At 39.6% G+C, this 22290-nt stretch overlaps 1 protein-coding gene across 1 annotated transcript in view; it reads right to left on the bottom strand.

Annotated features, from left to right (window-relative positions):
• TMEM132B (transmembrane protein 132B) overlaps positions 1-22290 on the bottom strand; it is a 428290-nt gene that overhangs the window by 52713 nt on the left and 353287 nt on the right. Inside the window, exon 5 of the mRNA XM_075274826.1 lies at positions 5089-5232. Within this exon, the coding sequence (XP_075130927.1) occupies positions 5089-5232 (144 nt within the window). The remainder of the gene's footprint in view (positions 1-5088; positions 5233-22290) is intronic.

The following is a 22290-nucleotide window of genomic DNA, read 5'->3' as shown; positions in this document are numbered from 1 at the left end:
TGTGGGAAAAGATTTAGTATAACTTGTCATTGATTTATTGAAATCTAGCTGCTATCAATCCAAGGAGGCGGTCTAATCTGTGATTGACAGCTATCCCTGTATGTACTGTCTTAAGAGGAGGCCATTGATAAGACCATCTCCTTGACTTTAAAGCAAAGAAAGAGCTGACATTTCAATAAATAACTTTCCTTGTGACAGGTTCTTCTTAATGTCCAGCTAGCTGTAATACTGAGCGGGTCGCAACCTTAGATGTATACCATTATTTGTGAGTAAGCCACGTATGGAAAAAAAATTGATCACTTAGAGGGTTCCATAAAGTTATAAAATGAGAAAAACACTTTATTTTAGGATTTATGATGGAAGTGATATGATGGAAGCAAATACTTATGTTTTGTGAAAGCAACGCTGTACAATATATCCTACACTTGAAATCCTGATTGTAGCCTGACTACGGAGTTAACCAAGGTATAAAAGAAAATCTGAAGAAGTATTGTAACTCAAATACAATAAAAATACCTTCATACAAGCCTGCCATATATTTATATAGATGTATAAAGACAGATTGTCGTAGAAATATATAAAGGCTCTTATCTAACATCCAGCCACAATACATAGCAAATAAAGATGAGCAGAACCTTGATGTGCCTTTTAGACCAATGTGATTTAGAGGCTTTCTTTCCAGAATAAATCAACGGAAAAGAGCAGAATATTGCAGCCTTTAGAGAAGAAAAAGATGATGAGTGGATGTTGGAAGATTGCAAGAGGAATCAATAAACGCCATGGGATGGACTGCCTCCAGATTCACACTTAAGCATCAGAATACACAATATAGATTTGAGTGCAGGAGCAATTTTGCATTTTTATGTGGATACACACCTAAATATGATGTATATTGTTAGGCTACTCAGCAGTGTTGAAGCAGTAAACGGTACCATACACCATATATTTCTATGGCTGCTTTCAGTCTACCAATACATAAGCAAGGTACATGGCAAACGGCAAGCAGATCATAATAGTCAGATCAAAATCTTATTAAAATGTTTTGCCACTCAGGAACTAAAGAGTTTTTTTTTTACAGCCACAATTTATATGATAACATTTTTCAAGATGAGTTGTAACGTTTAAAGAGAATCTTTCCTGTCCTCTAAGATAGTGCGTGTTATATAACGCTGAATTCAGCACACGTCCAGTCTTGCATGGCTCTGCCCCAGTTCCAGATATACTGGTGCCATTAGTTTTGGCTACTGTTACCACTGCAATGTCAGAGGCATCAGCTTCACAGCTCAGCATCATCACTGGTTGGTGAGGAACGCTCCCAAGACAGTATACTTCTATAGTCTTGTAATATGAAGGGGGTATTCTTCACCACTCAGCAATGAAGCTGAGCTGTGAGGCTGATCCACTGACAGTGCAGTTATATCGGTAACTGGAACTAACTGTTCCGATACTTCTGGAACCAGTGCAGATACCAGTAAAGTTAAAGGTGTGCTGAATTCAGCGAGCAGTCAGATTTGCAACAGTATAATTCCCTGTCTTAGCATTGTGGTCCAGGCCGCTAGCTGTCAGACCCCTGCTTCCAGACACCTTCATCTCCCACCTGCTGTCCCCAAGTCCTGGTCCTTTGTACTAGCGGCAGCAGGGATTGGTAATCATGACTGCCGCCTTCACACGTTGCTCAGGCAGCAAAAACGATTGCCTATCCCTGCTCCCGCTTAGTGTAAGGGATCAGGGCTATGAGGACAATGGCCGGGAGAAACATTCATCTCTCACCAGCTGTTAATGTTAACTATTTGTGGAGGCATTAATGGGGAATTATACTGTGGAGGGGTGGGGGGTTACTAAGAAGTGTACTGTGAATAAGCACAATATTGCAGCATTATACTGTGTGGGGCACTAATGTTCCATAAGGCGAGGTATTTTGGACCGGAATTTGATGGGGAGGCCACCTAAGGTTCTGGTCCAAAATAAGGGTAGCTGTGACTGGATGCTGCTGCAGTGCACCAGCATCTGGTCCCGCACTCCGCTCCGGATTTGGCCCAAATGAATGGGCCTAGTCGAGGGGGGGGGGAGTGTCTTCAGGTGAATTCGCGAAGCGAATCCGCCTGAAGAATGAGCATGTTGCTTCTTTTTTCCAGGAGACGGAACAAACGTCTCCCAGAAAAAAGAACTGACTGACTACCGTCTTTTTGGTCAGGATTTTGAAGCGGATTCGGCCTCAAAATCCTGACCAAAATACCCCGTGTGAACTCAGCCTTAGTGCCCAACATATTATAATGCTCCTTAATGCCCCCACCCACTATATAATGCTGTTTAGTGCCCCCACCCACTGTATAATGCTCCTTATTGCGCCACATAATATAATGCCACAATAGGAAATATTTCTTTCCTAATTATTCTTGTGCATCTTATAGTTCGACTGACTTTTTGTCTGAAAAATACTGGACGTGTTCGGCTGTTGCTCAGCTTAGACCCTAAGTTGATGGCAGAATCCTTGCCGACGGACCTTTACTGAAAGTTTTTGTATAAAGTTGTTTTGTTTTTGTTTTTTTTTGTTTTTTATTGAATGATGTTATAGCTTAAAATTATTTATTTTGCAATTTTTTTCGGCACTATTTCCTTTAAATTTATTTTTACTTTTCATTTTTAATGTAATGAAATGCACAGTACACAGGGATTTGTTAGGAATTATTTTAGACACTGATTTAGGGCAGTCCCAGAAGGTCTCTTTTGTTGTGTCCTGACAAAAAAAAAAAATAACTGGAACCAAAAAAATCTGCAATACCTCTCTGGAGTAATAAGTAGGTATCCATACAGATATTCCTAAACTGAAGCTATTACCTATTTCATCTGCTATTGTTTTCTTCTGGGTACTAGGATAAAATCACTGGGAAGATTTATCAACCTTTTTATGCTACGTCTGTAAATCTGTAGAGGCGTAACCTGATTTCCCTAGATCCTATACAAAATCTGTCACCTGCACCTACCATTTGCTATTGATATTAATGGTGCCTTCTTACATGCCAATATGTCCACATTTTTGAAGTTCACCACTCACAAGCTGCTATTATACTCTGGAATTTCTTTAGAATAAGAAGAGGCCCAGGAGAGGTGAGTAAAAATAAAAAACAGTTTTAGGATTAGGCCCCATGTTATGATAACGGAGTTTTTTTGTTCCAGATTTTGCTGCTTTTTTTTTTAGCCAAAGCCAAGAATGGCTACAAAAGGAATGGGAAGTATATAGGTAATTCTTATACTTCTACCATCTGTTCAATCCACTCCTAGCTTTGCTTCAAAAATCACAGCCACATCTGCAACAAAAAGAGCTGGGTTTTCACAATGTTGGGCCTCAGCCTTACTCTCCATCCCCATGAGCTCTGTTTAAATATCCTTTTCAGCCCTCCTGAATCACGCCAACAGACCCCCAGGAACTTCTGAAGCCTGTGAATGAGACTCAGTGGTCATGTGGCCAAACCAACATCATGACGCTTAGAGGACAAGGACCACTCTATAGCCATAAATACTGCAGTTATACTGTGCCAACATCAACTTGATCCCACATTTATACTCGAGTATAATCCGACCCGAGTATAAGCCGACCCCCCTAATTTTACCACAAAAAACTGGAAAAACTTATTGACTCGAGTATAAGCCTGGGGGGGGGAAATGCGGCAGGTACTGGAAAAGTTCAAATATTAAAATGGTTTTCGGGTGCAGTAGTTGCTGAGTGCTGCGAAAGGGGAGGAGGTGTTTTGGTTGTCTGTCTGCCCGTTTTCTGAGCTTGAGGACTGGTTTTTTTTTCCCCCACTTGGAATTCAGCCTGGCTGAATATAGGGGATCTGCAGTGCTCCTATTAACCCTTCCCGACGGAACAGGAGCACTGCAGATCCTATATTCAGTAGACCGGGCACTTTCAGACACAATGATACCTAATATGTATGTGTATCACAGTCATTTTCTACTTTTAGATCTATTCTAGGGAAAGGAGGGATTCAGAACTTTTATTTAGTTTATTTTTTTATTATATTTTTTAAAGCTTTCTTTTTTCACTATTTTATGGGAGATTCTAAACATTACTATTGCGGCTGGTCATAGACATTTTTTTTTTTTTGCTTGACTCGAGTATAAGCCAAGGGGGGCTTTTTCAGCACAAAAACTGTGCTTAAAAATTCGACTTATACTCGAGTATATACATATATATATGATGCAGTCTCTTAGAAGAGAACAGATGTGTAATATCTCTGCCTGTTCGGGCCCCTGCGCCACCCTCTGCTCGTGTGCTGCGGCGCAGGAGGCGCGTGCAGTTTGATAATCTGCGTAAAGTTTTTAGTTGCACTGTGTGAACACGGCTCTAGTCCTTAATTGGATTTGCACCACACCCGTCTTCTGCCTAGGTTGCCTCTGTCCATTTAGTGGTTAATCTGGCCTTGCCCTTTGATTGACAGCCTGCCTTCCTGTGAACTCCATGGGCGGGTTCTTCCTCCCTATTTAGCCTTGGTTCCCATTCACACCAGTGCTTGTTATTGCCGTGCGCATACCTGCTCTTACTGTACCTGTTGCTTATACTATTATACCTGACCTTTGGCTTTTCTCATTGACTATTCTCTTTACTCCGATTTGGCACTGCATCGCTCTCCTGTTACCGAACCCTGGCTAGCTGACCTCCCTTTGTTGTTGTTCGTCTTGTCTGCGTTTTGTGTTTCACGTATTCAGGGAGGGTTTGTCCTCGTGGTTGTCGCCTATTACCTAGGATAGGGCCTGGCAATAGGAAGGGAAAGCGGGGGGGCTTCAGCATAGGGCTCACTGTCTCTTGTGCCCCTCCCAGGGTTTAACCGTTCTGGGAATTGCTGTCTTAGCAATTCCATTACAAGATGATAGGAATATTCCATTCCCCTACATATAGTTATTGCAGCTGTTCCCAGATACCAATGTATGTTTATTATATTATATACTGTATACTGTTTATTAGGTTAAATGGCAGGTATTCTTAATTATAAGGATTCAGTACGTATTGACATGGTTTATAGTGTGCTTGTGTCAAATGGCCTAGATGTTTCAATCTAAACTAGACAGTCACAACATAGATCTCACCTTTATGACATCTTCATCTGCTGACTTGCACTCGGTAAAGTCAGACACATCTATCACAGAACCATCCTCTTGAACAGCCACCACCTTCACAGGGATAGACATTGTCCTTCCTGTCAGGATAGCAGTGTTTAAAAGCTCAGTGTCCTGTATATGAAGAAAATAAAGACAAGAACATACCATGAGAATAAAATAAAAAGCATCTTCTCACATTTATATGCAATTTAATCTTTCTATAAATGATGTACAAAATATCTGTATAACTCTTACTTTACTCTAGTTTTACATGTTTTCTATAAACGGTGCTGTAGTATCTGGATAGAGAATGGTATCTCCCAGACAACTACTTTTTTTTAAGAAAGGCAAGGGAAGTGAAACTTACAAGGGAAAGACTAAACTGCAGACACCATTACTACATCAAAGAGTAAGGAGCCTGGTCAAGTTTTAATATGACTGTATAATTTAATGTTGCACCTGACTGAAAAGGAAGCAGTATAACGGCATAAAAGTACAGATGCGCCCATACTTAACCAATCTCCAGGGGTTGGCATGTCTCCCTAGCACAGCACCCAGGAGGAAGGAGGTAGAGCAATCTTTAATTGCACAGAAAACGTCCAGACTCTAGTGCTGGCATCAGGATGTGGAAAAATGGTAGCTATTAAAGAACCTCTGCTTGTTCCTCAACCTGATAGCAATGCTCACAGTAGGACATTCTCAGTATACTTAACATGTGTTATTTCTAGCTCAACCTCTTTCCTTCCAGTCTACGTCAGGGATACCTCCCAATCATCCTAGATTCAGCAGGACAGTCCCGGACAGTCCTGGTCAGCAGGAGGTATGTCTTGGATTCGACTTATCTGTTATGTTGCTTTTACAAAATGTTCTTAACTTTTGATACATATATTTGGACATATCCAACCAAAAAGACTCATAAAATAGGACATATCTGTATATCAGTATTACCAAGCGCTCATTAAATTAACACATTCATGCCAAGTTTTTGATATTTAATTTTTTTCCTCTGTAACCTGTAAAATCTGTAACTTTTATATTTTTCCATTCACACAGCCATAGAAGGGTTTATTTTGTGCAGGACAACCTGTACTTCTTATTGGCAAAATTTAATATATTAATATGATGTACTGAGAATCCAGGAAATAATTCTAAAGGCGGTGAACTTTAAAAAAAAAAAAAAAAAAAAAAGAGTTGTCAGTTTGCAAGTACTCTTTGGGGTAGATTTATGAAGATTGGTATATTCAAAGCTCGTAGCTACCATAGTTGTCAGGCTTCATTTATGCAAGTATATTGGTGTAAATGTTTATAAATCTAGTGTCGCACTCATCTTTAAAAGTGGCATAGATGGCACAAAATAGAAAAAAAAGTTGAAAAGTTTTGTGCAAAACACAAAAAGGCATAATAAATCTGCCCCTTTGTTCTTAAACACTAATGCAGTTTAGTCTCAGGAGTAAGCTCAGACCTCAGCTGTCCATCCTGCAGGTGAAGCCCATCTAACAACTTGTCACTGAAACCAGGAATTGGAGGTTACCCTTGGTTCACATCTGCATTTGGTAACCGTTCAAGGAGTTCGCATGGGGATCCCTTTGAACAGACTACCGAACGCATTTGCAAGAGGTGTGCCAGTGAAAGCACATGGACCCCATAGACTATAATGGGGTCCATGTGCTTGCCGTGAGATCTCAGCATAAGTCATACGGACAGAAAAGTAGATTGTGAAGTACTTTCCTATCCGCATACATTATAGTGTATGGGGTCCATGTGCTTTCACTGCACAGCACTTGCCAGTGTGTTTGTTATTCCGTTCGGGGAAGTCCCCATGCGGACTCCCCCGAACCGATTACTGATGCAGATGAACAAGGCCTTAGAGACAGGAGGGAAGGTGAAACCCTTACAGGGAAAAACCCCTTTAAGTCATTGACACATCTCAAGATCTCTATTTTAAACACTTATCCTTGACCTACTATTGGGTAGTAAAATACACTGTTATCAAATGAAAGCAAAGCACAAGAATAACTTTTTCCCTGTATAGCCAAGAATCATCAGTTATAACAAATAATAAAACTCAGAACACTGGCAAGAATCTAAGTGCTGAATCCAGTAAAGAAAATTGCTTCTTATCCAAGTAGAAAGGCCTTGGCAGATTGCACAGATATTTACTAACATCACACAAAGCCGCTGCCTCCAGGGGCTAAATGTTCAAACAGACAGAGACTGATTGCCAGAGAATGAGTGGAAAATGCCTCAACAGCTCTCCCCGCTGCAGACATTGTAGTGACCATCAGATTATACATATCTGCTCCCCTGATGAATTTACAGTACTTGTACACTAATGAATCCATTAGCGCAGCCTCCATCTAGACCTCTGCACGACGGCCCTTTGATTAATTGCTGGAAATGAGCTGCTCTCCCTGCCCCGCTCAGTGTAGGTAGCTATGGATTATGGCCTCTTAATGACACTGTATACAAGTTCAGGAAGCAACTCTTGTTATGGATGGCTTCTGTGCTTGTAGCTTTTGTGCGATAATATCATTGATAAATGTCTGGAGAGTTTTCCACATTGCTTACTTCACCGTTATCTGTATCCTTTACTGAAAAATGATTTCTAATGCAGTTCGAAGGCTGAACTTATGAAGAAACAAGTAAACATTACTTACATAGCTGGCAGCATTGCACAATAATCTCTACGGACACAGTTGTTGAGTCAGCAGGTCCGATCCTATCATTGCAACAATGGGTGCAGGGAACACACCAAAACCTTTTCACATATGAAAAGTTTTTTAGAATTTATTGGGGGCATAAAAATGTTTCTTAAAATGCTGCACATGATGGACTAATCCTGCCACAGTTTCTGTTTTTTGGTTCATAGTGTCATAGACACAAATAAGACATAACTGTTATAGGACCAATAAATGGGGCACAGCCCAGGTTTGCCATACCCTTGGCTCATGGGTAGTGTACTCAAACAGGTCGCATGCTTGTCTTCTGTGCCCTGAAGATGGTAACAGGGAAACAAGTACTTGGCCGTTTATACCATATCTAAGGGGGCGCCACAATATGATCTGGGCTATAGGATTTGTCTTATTTTGACTTCTGCTATTTGATCTTTGTACTCTGCATGACTCTGACCACAGTTCTAAGAACATCCTAGCAGTTAAATATAAAATGCTATAGTATCTATATGTACTATGTCTCCATAACATATTGTTAGATGATGTAGATTACAAGTTAAACAGTTCTTTACATCATAAAAAACATCTTAGACAATAAACTGAAGGCTTAGGGGGTGTTTACACTTGTGTCTGGTGTCCGTCCATCGTGAATCCTCTTTAATAGCAGAAAAGAAATTGGGCACAGTTGTAAAATGATCCATTTAAAAACCCATTCACTTCAATGGGTTTTTTAAAGCAATCCACAGAAGTCCATTTGCAGCGTTTCGCCGTGAATCTGCCTTTTTTTTTTTGACGAACTCAAAGCCCTGCATGTCCAACGTTGTGTCCATCCAAAAAAAAAAGCCGAGAGGCTGCAAACAGACACCTGCGGATTGCTTTAAAAACTCTTTGAAGTGAATGGTTTTTTTAAGCGGACCGTTTGCAAACCGCTCCAAATCTGTTTTTCTGCTATTAAGGTGGATTCACTATGGATGGACACTAGGCATAAGTGTGAACGCCCCCTTAAAGAGACCTTTCATACATATGTGTCAGTTTGCTCTCAAAGCTGTGGATCCAGCCTTGCAATAGAACTGCAGATTAGGTTTCATATCTACTACATAATCCAAAATAGCTGTGGTTCAGGATATTCCTACACTGTTGTACTGGTTGGGGGTCACTTTTAAGATGGTATTAGGAAATTGCAGAGCTAGCAATATTATACTAATAATAGTCATGTGATTTAGAGAAACGACATGTTGAATTCCACTAGATACAGGGACTGATTTAAAGGGATTCTATCATTAAAAAACCTGTTTTAAACTAATAGCACATAGGAATAGCCTTCAGGCTGTTCATCTCTTACCATTATCTAGAAGGTCCGCGCCGTTGTTTTTGAATTTTTCTTCTTTATGATGATTGCTCCCAGACAGCAAGGGGGGGGGAGGGGGTTGTGCCGTCTGTGCTATGTGTACAAGCATTCCAGCGCCGCCATTCTTCTGCCCCATCCAGCATTCTCCTCCCCTTCTTACATCAGGCTACTGCAAAATGGCCAACGGACATTCGCAGTTGGCTTTTTTGTTGGCCATTTTGCAGTAGTCTCCTGTAAGAAGAGCAGTGAAGAGGAGGAGAATACCGGACAGGGCAGAAGAAAGGCGGTGCTGGATTGCTTGTACTCATCGCAGAGACGGCACCCCCAACCCATGTTTTCTGAGCACAATAACCATAAGGAAGAAAAGAAGAAAAATTCAAAAATGGTGGAGCCCTTTAAGATACAGTTTATAACCAATTTTTTAATGATAGAATATCTTTAAGTGTTATAAACTGTGGGTTGCACTGCAGGACAACTGGAAAAAAATGACATTTTTCAACACAAATTCTATTAATTTTGACAGCCATCTATGGCAATTCAGTGGCCTGCAAACAGGGACTGATCTAATGAACTTTAGGAGACAACAAGAATAGCCAAAAATATAATCATCAGAGTAATCCTAGATTTCTAAAAATACAAAAGGAAATTCCTAGCTATGAAGTTTTCTTACATATTCTACATTTCCCCAAACAATTCACCTAATTACCCAACTAATTCAATTAAAACTAATAATTATTTATAAAAAAATATTATTTCTAATCATAATGAAAATAATTGCATTGCTTTCTCCCTATCTCCTCTTCATCTCTCCAGTGCATCCCACATCCTCTGGAACTCACTAATGTAATATACCAGGTTGGCCCCGTGATCGAAACCTTGAAAAGCATCCTGAATGCCAGTTTGTGACATGCTGCTCCAACAATCTATTGTGGCACGCTGCTCCTACAATGCCATATGAGCAGCTTCTACTCTCACCTATTCTTAACATCCATCTTCCCTTCTACATTGTAAAACCTTGGGGACACCAGTTCAGCCATCTATCTTTGTACTATGTATATAATCCCTTTTCATATGGAATTTATGGTACTCTGAAAGTAAAATAATAAGTCCATATGCCCTTATATACATGTACATGTGCAAAAGTTATCCAGATGGGGCAACCCTTTCAAAAACAAAACAATACAGTGATCTATACTAGAAGGCCTTCCTTTTACTTTGTCTTACCTAATTTGCTCTTCCTACCTCTTCCAGAATTTTTTTTTCTGTTTAAACTTAACCCCATATAATAAAACATGGTATAATATATAATAAACATGCTTATACGTTTGAGCCCGTATAATCATAGAATAATTGATGCTTCATTTTTCAGGCCTGTAACTCTCTAATACCCAAATAATACTCAGAAAATTAAAAATGGTCCCCAAGGACTTCAATATAAAAACATCTTCCAGCTGAATTCACGGCTTCCTGATAAAAAGGAACTGGGACTTCCAAGGCTGACACACAAATTGAAGAACAAGAAATGTTCTAGGCAGCTAGTAATACTCTGCTGAATAATGCATGTTAATCCAATGTTCATGCAGACACGCGGCCATGTCAAGCATTGGCCTCATGCCGTGCTTAGTTTAAAACTTCCCTACATTCACAGTTTGTGCAAGTGGTGGGAGTAGTTTTACAGCATGCCTAGAAATACCGTACACTAGGCATAGCTGCAAACAAGTAATTTGGGCAATACGTGCTAGTGTGTTTCCCACTGAGGTTGATACTGATATAAGGTCTATCTACTGTACTTTAGCAACATGCACCTTACAGGTATCTATTACAATACATCCTACGCAGTGCACGTAACGCTTTACGTCTTTATCTACATTCCATATAGGTTTGGTTCATATAAATTCAATTTTTCTTACATTTTGATTAAACCAACATGAAAATAATTTTAATCGCCCTTCATCAAAATCTGTGGTTACATCTATGAAAATCAGCTACTGTATTTGTAAACCTTAAGCCACAGGCACAATATCTTTGTTGGTCAAAATAGCCAAACGGTCAACCATCTGCTGAAAACAGTTCAACCATGCTGGAAATTTTTGGTCGTCTGTCAGCTAACAATACCAGTGTTTGTGATAATCAGCCATTTTTAGCCAATCAGCCAACTTATTTAGATGCTAATGTTGATGGTGCAATTGTTTGTATGAATGATCGCATCATTTGTTGAATGGCTGTCATAATGGCCATCTGAAATCTAATTTGGTAGGGACAACTTTATTAAAAGTGATGGGCAGAAAGACATCGATATGAGGGCATCTGTCTTTTAATGTCTGTTGCTCTCATCCTGGATAAGAATAACAGACACTAAATAATGATAGTGCGTTCCCACCCTTACATGTGCATGTATCTGTAGAGTGTGCCTGTTGTACTTTTGTTGCAAAGTTTAAGGTAAAAAATGACATGTTACAAAAACTACATTGTGATACAGAATGTTAATTGGACTTTTTATATAGATTTCAATGACTTTTGTCAGCTTCTCTGATAAGATATTGTGGCTCAGCCTCAGTATCATGTTAAGTTTTGCCACATCTGTATGTCTTGCAACAGATTTCTGCTATTAAAGTAAAGACGTGTTCACACTGATGAAGGCCTTCTCTATGACATTCGTATGCTCTACTAACCCTAAACATAAGACAATTAAAGAAAATTAAAGTACCCAATCATTGAGTATCAGCTATTGCCACGTCCCACTGAGTAGTCAGTCCTATCACTAAAACAATGGAAGGGTGGACACAGGAGTCCATTGACCCAAGGATCAGTACTTCTACCTTCTGTATACCACTGATTTAGACTTCTACATGTACCACCTGCCACTGACCACTGAAGAAACCTACAGATGTGTACTTCCTTACCTTTCCTTTTAACATATGCTGAGATGTTTGATGTGAGATGACAGCATTGAAAACTCTGTTGGGAGATGTGTATACACCACATCTGTCTAGCTGTGTATCACCCAGTGGTTGGAAGGTGAATTGTAGACTGTCACAATAATGTAATGAATTACCTTACTAAAAGTCATAAATAGTTAAGGATGGACACATCTGTATTCTTTGTTATAATGCAGAGATGAGCTAGATTCTTTAGATTCTTTGGGAGGTGAAAGGGTTCTATCTGATATGACAACCATGATCTATCGGCTACAATTATTGAACATCTGAGCAGTTTTTACTATAGGACAATATTCCCCATGATCGCTTAACTGCTGCCTTATTGTTATTCCCACAGAGACTAAGGCTGACGCTGTATTACTACTGCTGTGCTTACTATTTGGAAGAAATAAATGACATATGTGTGATTCTCAATTCAGCAATATCCAGGCCAGTTGGTATAACCTTCATCACTTTGTGCGCCATTTGGAAAGCTGTAGTTATATGAAGCAGCACAATTACAAGCAATAAAGGATGAATTATAGCCACATTCATGTCCCATATTGGGACGGCTAATGCAAGACTTTTAGAACCAGGTTAAAAATTGTATACCAGCAGCATCTCAATGTGTCAGACAGAGAGAGAGTTCATAATGCGCAGCGGCCACTCAAGGTCATTGACAACACTTTAAGCAAGAAAACAGCTGTCAGGAAAACCCACATTAGTGATTATGCCTGGAAGCTATAGGAAAAACAATGAGGAGTGGTAGAGGACCAGCATCCGGGGGAGCTGTAATAGGGATCTTGTCCTAGATAAGAGAAAGGGACAAGCATATTACTCAGCAAGACGCAAAGTCACACTAGATGTTTATATTCTAGACTATTTGTGAAGGAGGTTTTTGTGTCCAGTATTATATAATAGATTAAACCTACGGTAAGCCTGTGGCTGGTGAAGCACTCGAGCACTGGCTTCCTTCTCATTCAGCTACGTAAAATGAGTTTGATGAGGAAACTGGAAAAGCTGGGTTTTCTCAGCAAGCCTAGTTTGGTTTTCCAAGACCTGGGTTTTTATGAAATTGAAGGTTTGGTAATGGGTTCTGTCATCTCCTAGCCACTGCAATATGTGTTTTCCCCCAGCCCCAACAAAGCCAAGTAAAGTTGATGGAGTCATGGGATTACAAATCTTATAACACAATTAAATTGATACCACACGACATCCGCTCTCCCTGCTATTTCCCCAATTTCATAGTCCCCTCTTCCCCCCTGGCTGTTGCCCCAAGGTTTTCATTTGGTGGAGGCACACTAGGTTCAGGCTTCTCAATGATTTCATCTGTGACCGGCAGATTCTACTGCTACTTCATTAGCACACATTTTCTGCCCCCTTCAGAGGCCTTCAGGACTAGTCAGGTCTTTCATTTCCTACATTCTCTCACTCCACTTAATCCAGAGATTTCACCCACCAGTTTTGAGAGACTGTGTCTCTATAGCCCCTGAGATTAAATTGGACATTATGACAGCCTGGGTAAAGGACCTAAAGGCCACCCCAACTCAACTACAGTGCATCAATTGTTGCATGTTCATTAGCAAAGACAGCAAATTCTTCAAAGGACCAATTTGGTTCCTTTTTAGGAACCTTTTTAGCATATCTACTATGCTGTGGGTTCCTGAATATGGGGAAAGTCGAGAAGGTCCAACATACTGATAACCATACACTCATCATCCAGGAGTAGATACTTAGTATTCAAAGTCCACATAAATTAGTGTTCTATAAATATCATTTACACTTACTTACAATCTTGTGGTCATGCTCATAATATTAAATCAGGTGGACTGCCTAACATCTTCTAAGTGAACCCTACACAGTACTATGTATCGTCAGTAAAGACCAGCAAAACTTTTTGACCTTCTAGAGTATTGGTTGTCCATCTCTATAGATTCTCAAATGAGAATATCATGATCTTTATATTAAAGGACCCTTACAAGCACCTGTCTAGGAAAATCTCCCAGTGACAGTGGTCAGGTGAGGACGCAAATATGGATGTAACTCTTCCCAAAGGTAGCTCAGCTCAACTCAACTCAGGTTAGCACTGTTTGCAATGCTGGAGTCCTAGGTTTGAATCCAGCCGCGTGCAACATCTGCAAGGAGCTTATACTGAATTTTCCTATAACATAACCATTTAATTTCAGGTTCTCTGGCAGTGACACTATATGCATGAAAAGATAACAATCACTAAAGGAAATCATGGTGGAGTTTCTGACAAGTGCCAGACCACCGAAAGTGCTTGCATTTATGGTCATATCCAGAAAATATTAAAACTCAGCATATTTTTTAATTAAATATACATATGCAAAAACATTTATCTTTTAATTGTAAACAAATCTGTGTCCAAATTCAACATCCCTCATTTTCAGGAAGTGCAATAGCTGATATGCTGTGGATTTATACCGGGTGTCCAGTGATTGTGTAGTCAAGCCACACACCTGCTTCCAATGTCCAGGATTGAAAACCAACTAACCCAGATATTTAATCTTTTAGATGCTGTGGTCAAGAGGACCGAGGCACTTAAATGGTTTTGGAGGAAGGGGATCCCCATTCTAGGCATAAGCACCCCTGCAAATGCTAAAAGTCTAATGAAGGGCCCCAGAGCTGCCTTCAGTACATCCCTACAAATGTGATATAACACACTGTACTACATAGGTAGTGCAATATATTATGAAAACGATCAGAAGATCCCATGTTTAAGTACCCTAAGGGGTACTAAACAAAATTGTGAAAATATAATTAAACTAAGTTAAATTAATAAAAACATGAATCCCCCATCCCAAAAATGTTCTAGAAATAATGATAAATAAAAACATCAAACATATTAAGTATTACCCCATCCATAATGACCCAGGCAACACTACTGTAGTGTTATTTTCCCTTCACAGTGAAGGGCATAAAAAAATCTCAAAAAAGATGCCAGAATTTCAGTATTTTGTCTGTGGAGGCAATAAAAAAAATTTCCCAATATAACATAATTGAAAATGACAATTCTTCCCACAGAAACAAGCCCTCACACAATTATATTGACATTAAAAAAATTAATTAATGGTCTTGAAAAGTGATGATGTAAAAAGTTATAAGAAAAAGGGTTTTTAATTTGCAAACACAGTGAAACTTAGTAATAAGTAACAAATTTATTATGCATTTAATCGCATAAACCCAGTGAATAAATATATGAGGTTATTTAAAGGGATCCTATCTTTCAAACACATTTTTTTCTGAGTAACACGTCGGAATAGCCTTAAGAAAGGCTATTCTTCTCCTACCTTTCGTTGTCTTCTCTGCACCGCCGTTCAGTAGGAATCCCAGTTTTTGTCGGTAGGAAACAGAGGTCTCTCGCAGCACTGGGGACATCCCCAATGCTGCGAGAGAACTCTCTCCAGCACTGCCTCCATCTTCGTCAGCAATGTCCTCTTCATCTTCTTCTTCCAGCGCAGGTTTCAGACTTCTAGGCCTCGGGCAGAGCAGACTGCGCATGCCCACAGGCCACGAGAAAATGGCCGCTTACAATACTGTGCATGCAGCCATTGTCTTGTGGCCTGTGGGCATGCACAGTCTGCTCTGCGTGAGGCCCGAGGCCTAGAAGTCTGAAACCTGCACCAGAAGAAGAGGATGAAGAGGGCGTTGCTGACAAAGATGGAGGCGGTGCTGGAGAGAGTTGTCTTGCAGCATTGGGGACGCCCCCAGTGCTGTGAGAGAACTCATTTGCATACCGACAAAAAACGGGATTCCTACGGAACGGCGGAATTGCCATCAAATAATAAAACGTGTCTAATAAAAAAGTTACAGAAATGGAAAAATTTTAAAAAAAGCTTATAGGTCTTGGTACGCGATAATGGAAGAACGCAAAAATGGTTTGGACATCAAGGTGTAAAAGGGGCCGATCAGTAAGGGGTTAAATAGAATTAATGAGCCAAGGATAGTGTTCATTCATCAATATAAATAATGTACATTCATTATTAATGTGACACTATTTAAGTGCATTGTCTGCTGAAATCCTAGGATCTGTCCAGCCTTGAATCATAGTTGCAGCTTAATAAATTTCTGTTTTCCCCAGCACCTGGTCCCTTGGATTCATGCAAACTGCTGAAACAAGTGTGACAAATGGTTCTAGCGAATAATCAAAATTGAAAACGAAATTTGTGACAACTTTCTGAACCTGGCAATAGAAGTAGCCAATGTTTTTTCATTTTTTTTTTAATTACAACTGTAACCTAGTTAATAGTATTCCTTTGTTGTCTGAAGGAATATATTCCTTATCCAGCCTAGCGTAAATTAAAATTTAATAGAACATCAGGTCGAAGTAGAATTAGGAAGCAAATGACAGCTGTTTAATTAAAAGCTAAAGCTGATTAGATGGCAGTGCCGAGAGGAATCCTCTAGAGGATGAGTATAAAACTATTGAAACTCAAGGCAGAGATAATAGCTTTATTTAAATATGAATAAGCTCTTTGCAAGGCCGGTGTAAATGTTTGCCACCTCATTGGTTTGGACAAACTCAAAAATACGAATGAGCAACTTGGCAGGAAGGCAGATAAGGAATTGAATACCTGCTGTCCGCTTAAACTTCATCTGCGCCTTTATAAACAGGAGTCATTATTTGGAGAAAATGTATCGCTTGTTAATGGACCTGGCTTTGTAAAAGAAGGTCAATTGAACGTAGAAGGCTTTATTTTATTCTCAGTGAGCTGGAAAACAAAAGGAACTGAAAAAATGGCCAATTTATTTGTTTTCATTCAGTTTCTCAACACATCTGTGTAATATAGTGGCTAGAATCATTCCATTAATAACTAATACATTCTTTACTTTTAGATGGACTCATTTGTTTTATTGGAGGATGGAAACAGAGATGGTAAGCATACGGAACATGGATAATGTACTGTACAATATACATACATTCCATATAATGTATTCAAGTAATACTTATTTCCTAGTTGCGAGTTCCTATTGAGCTACTTATAGTGTAGTATGCAATTCTTAATAAAGTACGGCAGCTGAATGGCCACACCAGGTACAGGACTGTACTATGCACTGAAACCCTTTCAAAATTAGGTATTTTCTAGAAAAAGTGAATACATCAACCAAATCTTCATAATGAACCTTGTTCACATTTCTAAGCTGGTAATTAAAAGTTATGGTAGCAAAAATTGTCTACATTCTTACTATTATATAGTCCATACTATATATACTATACTGCCATATGATTTATACATAACCTCACCACTTAATATCTTCACCAAATACCAAGTAATACATCTCTCTCTGCAACGGATGATGTATGGGGTTGCAGTAGTGCTAGGAGACAGGTTCATGTTGATAAAGTGTGATAACCCGCATGTGATGTGTTAGAGAATGGAACCTCCAGAAAGAGTGGGTTGTTGAAGTGGAAATGGAAATGGAAAAGGGAATGAAGACTTTAAAGGCAAATATGACCCTCTGTGTTTTTGTACATCAGTCTCCTTAGCCCAGGAAACAATGATGTCATGATCTAATACCTCCTGAACACATGACAGTGTATATCATTGAAGCATTATAAGCCCTGCCCTTACTTCCTATGGTGGAAGGGGATAACAGAGGAAGGCGATCCCAAGTATTCTGTGTTTCCTCATTAGATGCCTTAGCGGTAAATAAGAGTTACAGAAACAGTATAATATAGTTAGTTATGTTGTTTCTGTAACTCCTGAGGTTTGCTGTGCTATTCTGTTTCCCAAGAGTCAGCCATATATATCCATTGCAGCAAAGATGGGAATATCCCTTTAAGAAATGTGAAAGTACCAACATCTGCATAATGTAGGAACACTCTAAATGTGTTGTCTATATTGGACAGTCTGTCTTCATTTCTCAAATATCCTTTGACAATGTGCTAGTTGTGAGGAGTCTAGCTGAAAAGATTTCTCTTGGTCATTTATTAACCCTTTGAGAAGCCAATGAACATGCTGGGCAAATGTTCATTCCCCTCAAGAAAACAAACATTACAAAGTGCTCGCTAAATTGTTACAGATCAAGAACCCCTTTATGTAGCACCTTTCTTCTCTGGATAATAAGAGGAGGTCCAGAGGTCAGAACTTAAGATACAGTAGATTTCAGCTCATTTGGCCAACAGTTATTTCTCATTATCCCACCAGAAACAGGAACAATCAATTCAGCCTTGCACGCTTCTGCATTAGAGGGGGGAAATCTGCTGCTAAATCCCCCTGTTATCTCATCCAAACCCCCCTGTTATCTCATTCAAAATTCTCTCTATCAGCAGCTTATCCTGTACAGAAAGAAAGGATCAAGAACGTTGATTTGCAGCTTTCTTGATCCTTTTTCCCTTGATATCTTCTCTAATGGCCTGTCATGTGGTCGCAGGGTGCCAATGAGATGTCATAGCAGCCAGAGGCATAATACATAAGTTCATATAAGCAATCAAAGAATTTCATGTATCACTTCAGAAACATACCTTTGTAGTCAGAGATCTATGAAGCGATGTCAAGATAATCATCTTCTAATTAGATATGCATTCTGGGGGCCCAAGAACCTTAGGGGGCCTTAGGGGGCCCATAAGCAATGGCACTAGTATTGAGATTGCAAGTTCCATATGACCCATAAGCCAAGGAGACCCAAAGATTACCCTAAACACACAGGTTGATTAAACTCCTTAGCACCCATAACCATCACTATAATGAATTCTCTGTAGGGATGAGGTAAGGGGCCCCTGACAAAAGATTGCACCCGGGCCCACAAGACTTTAGTTACACCACTGGTCACAAGTGCTCTGAATGTATTCTAAAATTGATGCCCAAAGTCACTTCTATAGTACTTCTGACAATTGCAGCCTCTGCCTGCACTACAGCTGTCTGTATGCAAATCTAGAAAACTAGACCCATCCCCAATGCATATCCATAAAAAGATAATTTTATCAATACAGGCTTAGAGGTTGGACTTAATGGACTTGTGTCTTTATACAACGTTATTTACTGTGTCGCTGTTTCATCACTTTGTAGCCACACAGATATGTTTCTGCTCCTATTAAAGGCCTCTACACAGCACTTTTATGGCATTTGTAGTGTGTATGGACCCGATAGACTATAGGAATATCACACACACACACACACACACACACATATATATATATATATATATATATATATATATATCCCAAACTCCTTTTCCTTTCAACATTCTAATATATGGAAATATTTAATTCATTAAAAAAAAAAAAAAAATTAAGTATTGATAATTGGCTTTACTACGTTGGATCTATTGGAATGCAAAGAATAAAACATATAACACAGTAGTCTCTAATTACTTAAAGCCCATAATTGGATGGTTATTAAAGGGTTAAATGAACAGGTTAAACCCTTTAACCCTTTTACTGCCAAGCACATAGCTCTACGCCAGAGGTTCTCAAACTTATTTTGTCTACCGCCCACTTCGAGAATTAATTATTTTCTAGCGCCCCCCCAAAATTTTTTTACTTTACTACATCTTAAGAATCACAATCGCAGTCATTATGTTAATAATTAAATTATGTGTGTCATGTGAAAATAAGACTTTCTGATGAGGGTAATGTAAAACACCATTTTGTAATATTAGGAAAACTTTTATTCATGTTATTAAAACAAACATTTCAATTTTAATTTTAAAACTAATCTAATGTGAAGGATGAATTTGATGATTTCTAACAAGTTTGTTAATATCAGGCTCGAATTTACTCAAAAACAGCCGTAAGTCACTGCGTTCGGTAATCTGCAACCGATTTCTCTTTTTCGTTGCCACAGCACTAAATCCACGTTCACACAAATACGATGATGGGAATGCTATCAAAAATCTTTACCTAGTCGCTAAATTCACTTGTTTTCGTAATATCGTCGAATGACATGACTGGCTGTGACATGATGGCGCGTGCGCTTTTATATGAGGCAGCGGGCGGGCCTAGTACTTTCGAGAATGGACTAGAAACTTCTCGCTTCGCATTGGAGCTTACTGCCATCTATGGCACAGTTTGACAACTTTTGGACAGGAAATAGTTACTGTCTAGTCCCCTAGATGGCGTTACACGAGGAAACGCGCGTTAAGCGTAAAGGAGTGGTAAAGTTTGTGTTAAAAGCAAAAAAACTATTTTAAAGGGGTAGCCTCATGAAGCTTGATCTGCCTTCTAAGCTGCCTAAAGATCTTCTTTCTTCCTGTTTGCTCGCGTCAATTAGCCCCGCCGCCAAATTAGCGTGTAGCTCCGCCCACCACATACGTGATCCTATGGGATGACTGAAGGGCCTGTGAGGTCATCAAAAGGTCCTGTAGACTTGGATTTACCTTGTACAGAGTTTCCTAAAGGACCTGGCTCCTCTCCCCCCTCTCTCCCCCCACACAGCAGGGAGCTACATCATGTGGCTCCCTCAGCAATGAGCAGGGGGCCAGGTGCTAGTGTCCATAATGAAGTGAATAAAGTAAGATAGTGGACAAACAAAGCAGTTTTGCTGAAGCAATGTATTTAGGAAAAGTCTTAAATCCACATTAACAAGCAGTATAGATAGAATCATTGTTATGATACCACCCCTTTAAATTAGCCATCGCCCCCCTAAACCGCTTCAACGCCCCCCAATCTTCTCTGTGCCCTTTTCTGCCCCCCTATAGGCCTCCAGCGCCCACAAGGGGGCATTATCGCCCACTTTGAGAAAGACTGCTCTACGCCCTCCCAAGGTGGCACCTCAGTAGCGGAGGATGTAGCAACTACGTCATCCCTACTAATGCTGATATCTCTGGACTGCATCAACATATCTTGATGCTTTAAAATGAATTTTAAAGAGGATAATCTCATCTCATCTCATATAAAGAACTTGATGATAGAACTTACAGTTTTGGAGCAATTCACTGTTGAAAACGCTATTTGGCATTGAGATCCAACTGCAGATCTCAATTCCCGACAGCATTTCAAAAGTGAATCGCTCCAAAACTATAAGTTCTATCTATATAGGGCTCTAAAGTGTCCGACCCACTCCTGTCTAAGCAAGCAATTTGCGAACTGTAACAGGAAAGGGAGGGGGGCACGAGCAGCCCAGCAGCATGCACAGAGACAGAAAAACAATCAGACTCTGTACATAACTTGTATGTGACACCAGGAGGGGGGTGGCAGGGACTCTTCTGTCCCTATTAACCCTTCTCCTGCCAATAAGACAGTATAATATACATTTGCTCTCTGATTGTCACATACAGGTATTAATGTAATTTAAATCAAAATTGAATGAAGGTGCCTGTTCGTATACAGTACCAAGTGGCATTCTGACAATACAGCAGGTGTCTACTTTAAGAAAATATATAGGTATGGGGAGGTTGGATGCTTTTTTAATGTTGCAGTTTAGGTTTGATTTGTCCATCTCAAAACTGTGAAAATTGTTCTGGCTACTGGAGGTGCAAAATTGCCAGAGACCCTTGGCAGTGAAAGGGTTAAATGAACGAAAATGTATATATAAAGGTTAAAAGACAGAGCATTTAGGATCATGCACTTTAAAATACAGTGCACAGGGAAAAATGGTAGGCTGCATAAAGCAATGGCTGACAGTGCCTCCTCCGCCATGTATTGATAGTCTCTCTGTAATGGCTAGAGTGTAAACAGTAGTCTCTGAATTATAGATTTTCATGGTAAGAGAGTTAAATATTTCTCCCACTTGCTCTGCAAACCTCTAGACATGTCTGATATGCCTAATACTATAATTACTAGATTTCCTACAATACACAATAGCATCTGTAAACGCATCTTGTGATTCTTTTATCCCTCTTGAGTTTTTATATGTCAATTCATTAGACATAATATCACATAACTGTCTTAAGCATAACCTAAATATGGTTCATGAACTTCTAGTGATGAGAGAAGGAATATTGCTTCCACTCCGGCAAAGGAAATTGCTTTGCCACAGAGAATCAAAAATAACCGACCAATGAAGCAAATTAGACCCCCGCTGTATTCCAGCAAATTAATATTTCATATAATAGGATGGAATGTGTGGTTATTACGAAGCTTTGGCATAATACAGGGAAATCAATTTCTCTTTTATACACAAAACCCACTAGATCAGTCTCACAATATAATATAAGGCGCCCATTAAATTGGAGCATTTAGCTGTAAGCTACAGCCTTGGGCAGAATTGACACCCATCACAAAGGAGCTGTTCCTCTGTCTGGATTAGCAAATAAACTATTGAATTTCAAGTACTTTAGGCAATGGATT

Source organism: Leptodactylus fuscus, chromosome 1, assembly GCF_031893055.1.
Source record: "Leptodactylus fuscus isolate aLepFus1 chromosome 1, aLepFus1.hap2, whole genome shotgun sequence".
In the NCBI taxonomy this organism is placed as follows: Eukaryota; Metazoa; Chordata; class Amphibia; order Anura; family Leptodactylidae; genus Leptodactylus; species Leptodactylus fuscus.
Note: the sequence above shows the minus strand (reverse complement) of the source record. Positions and strands in the feature narration are given on the sequence as shown.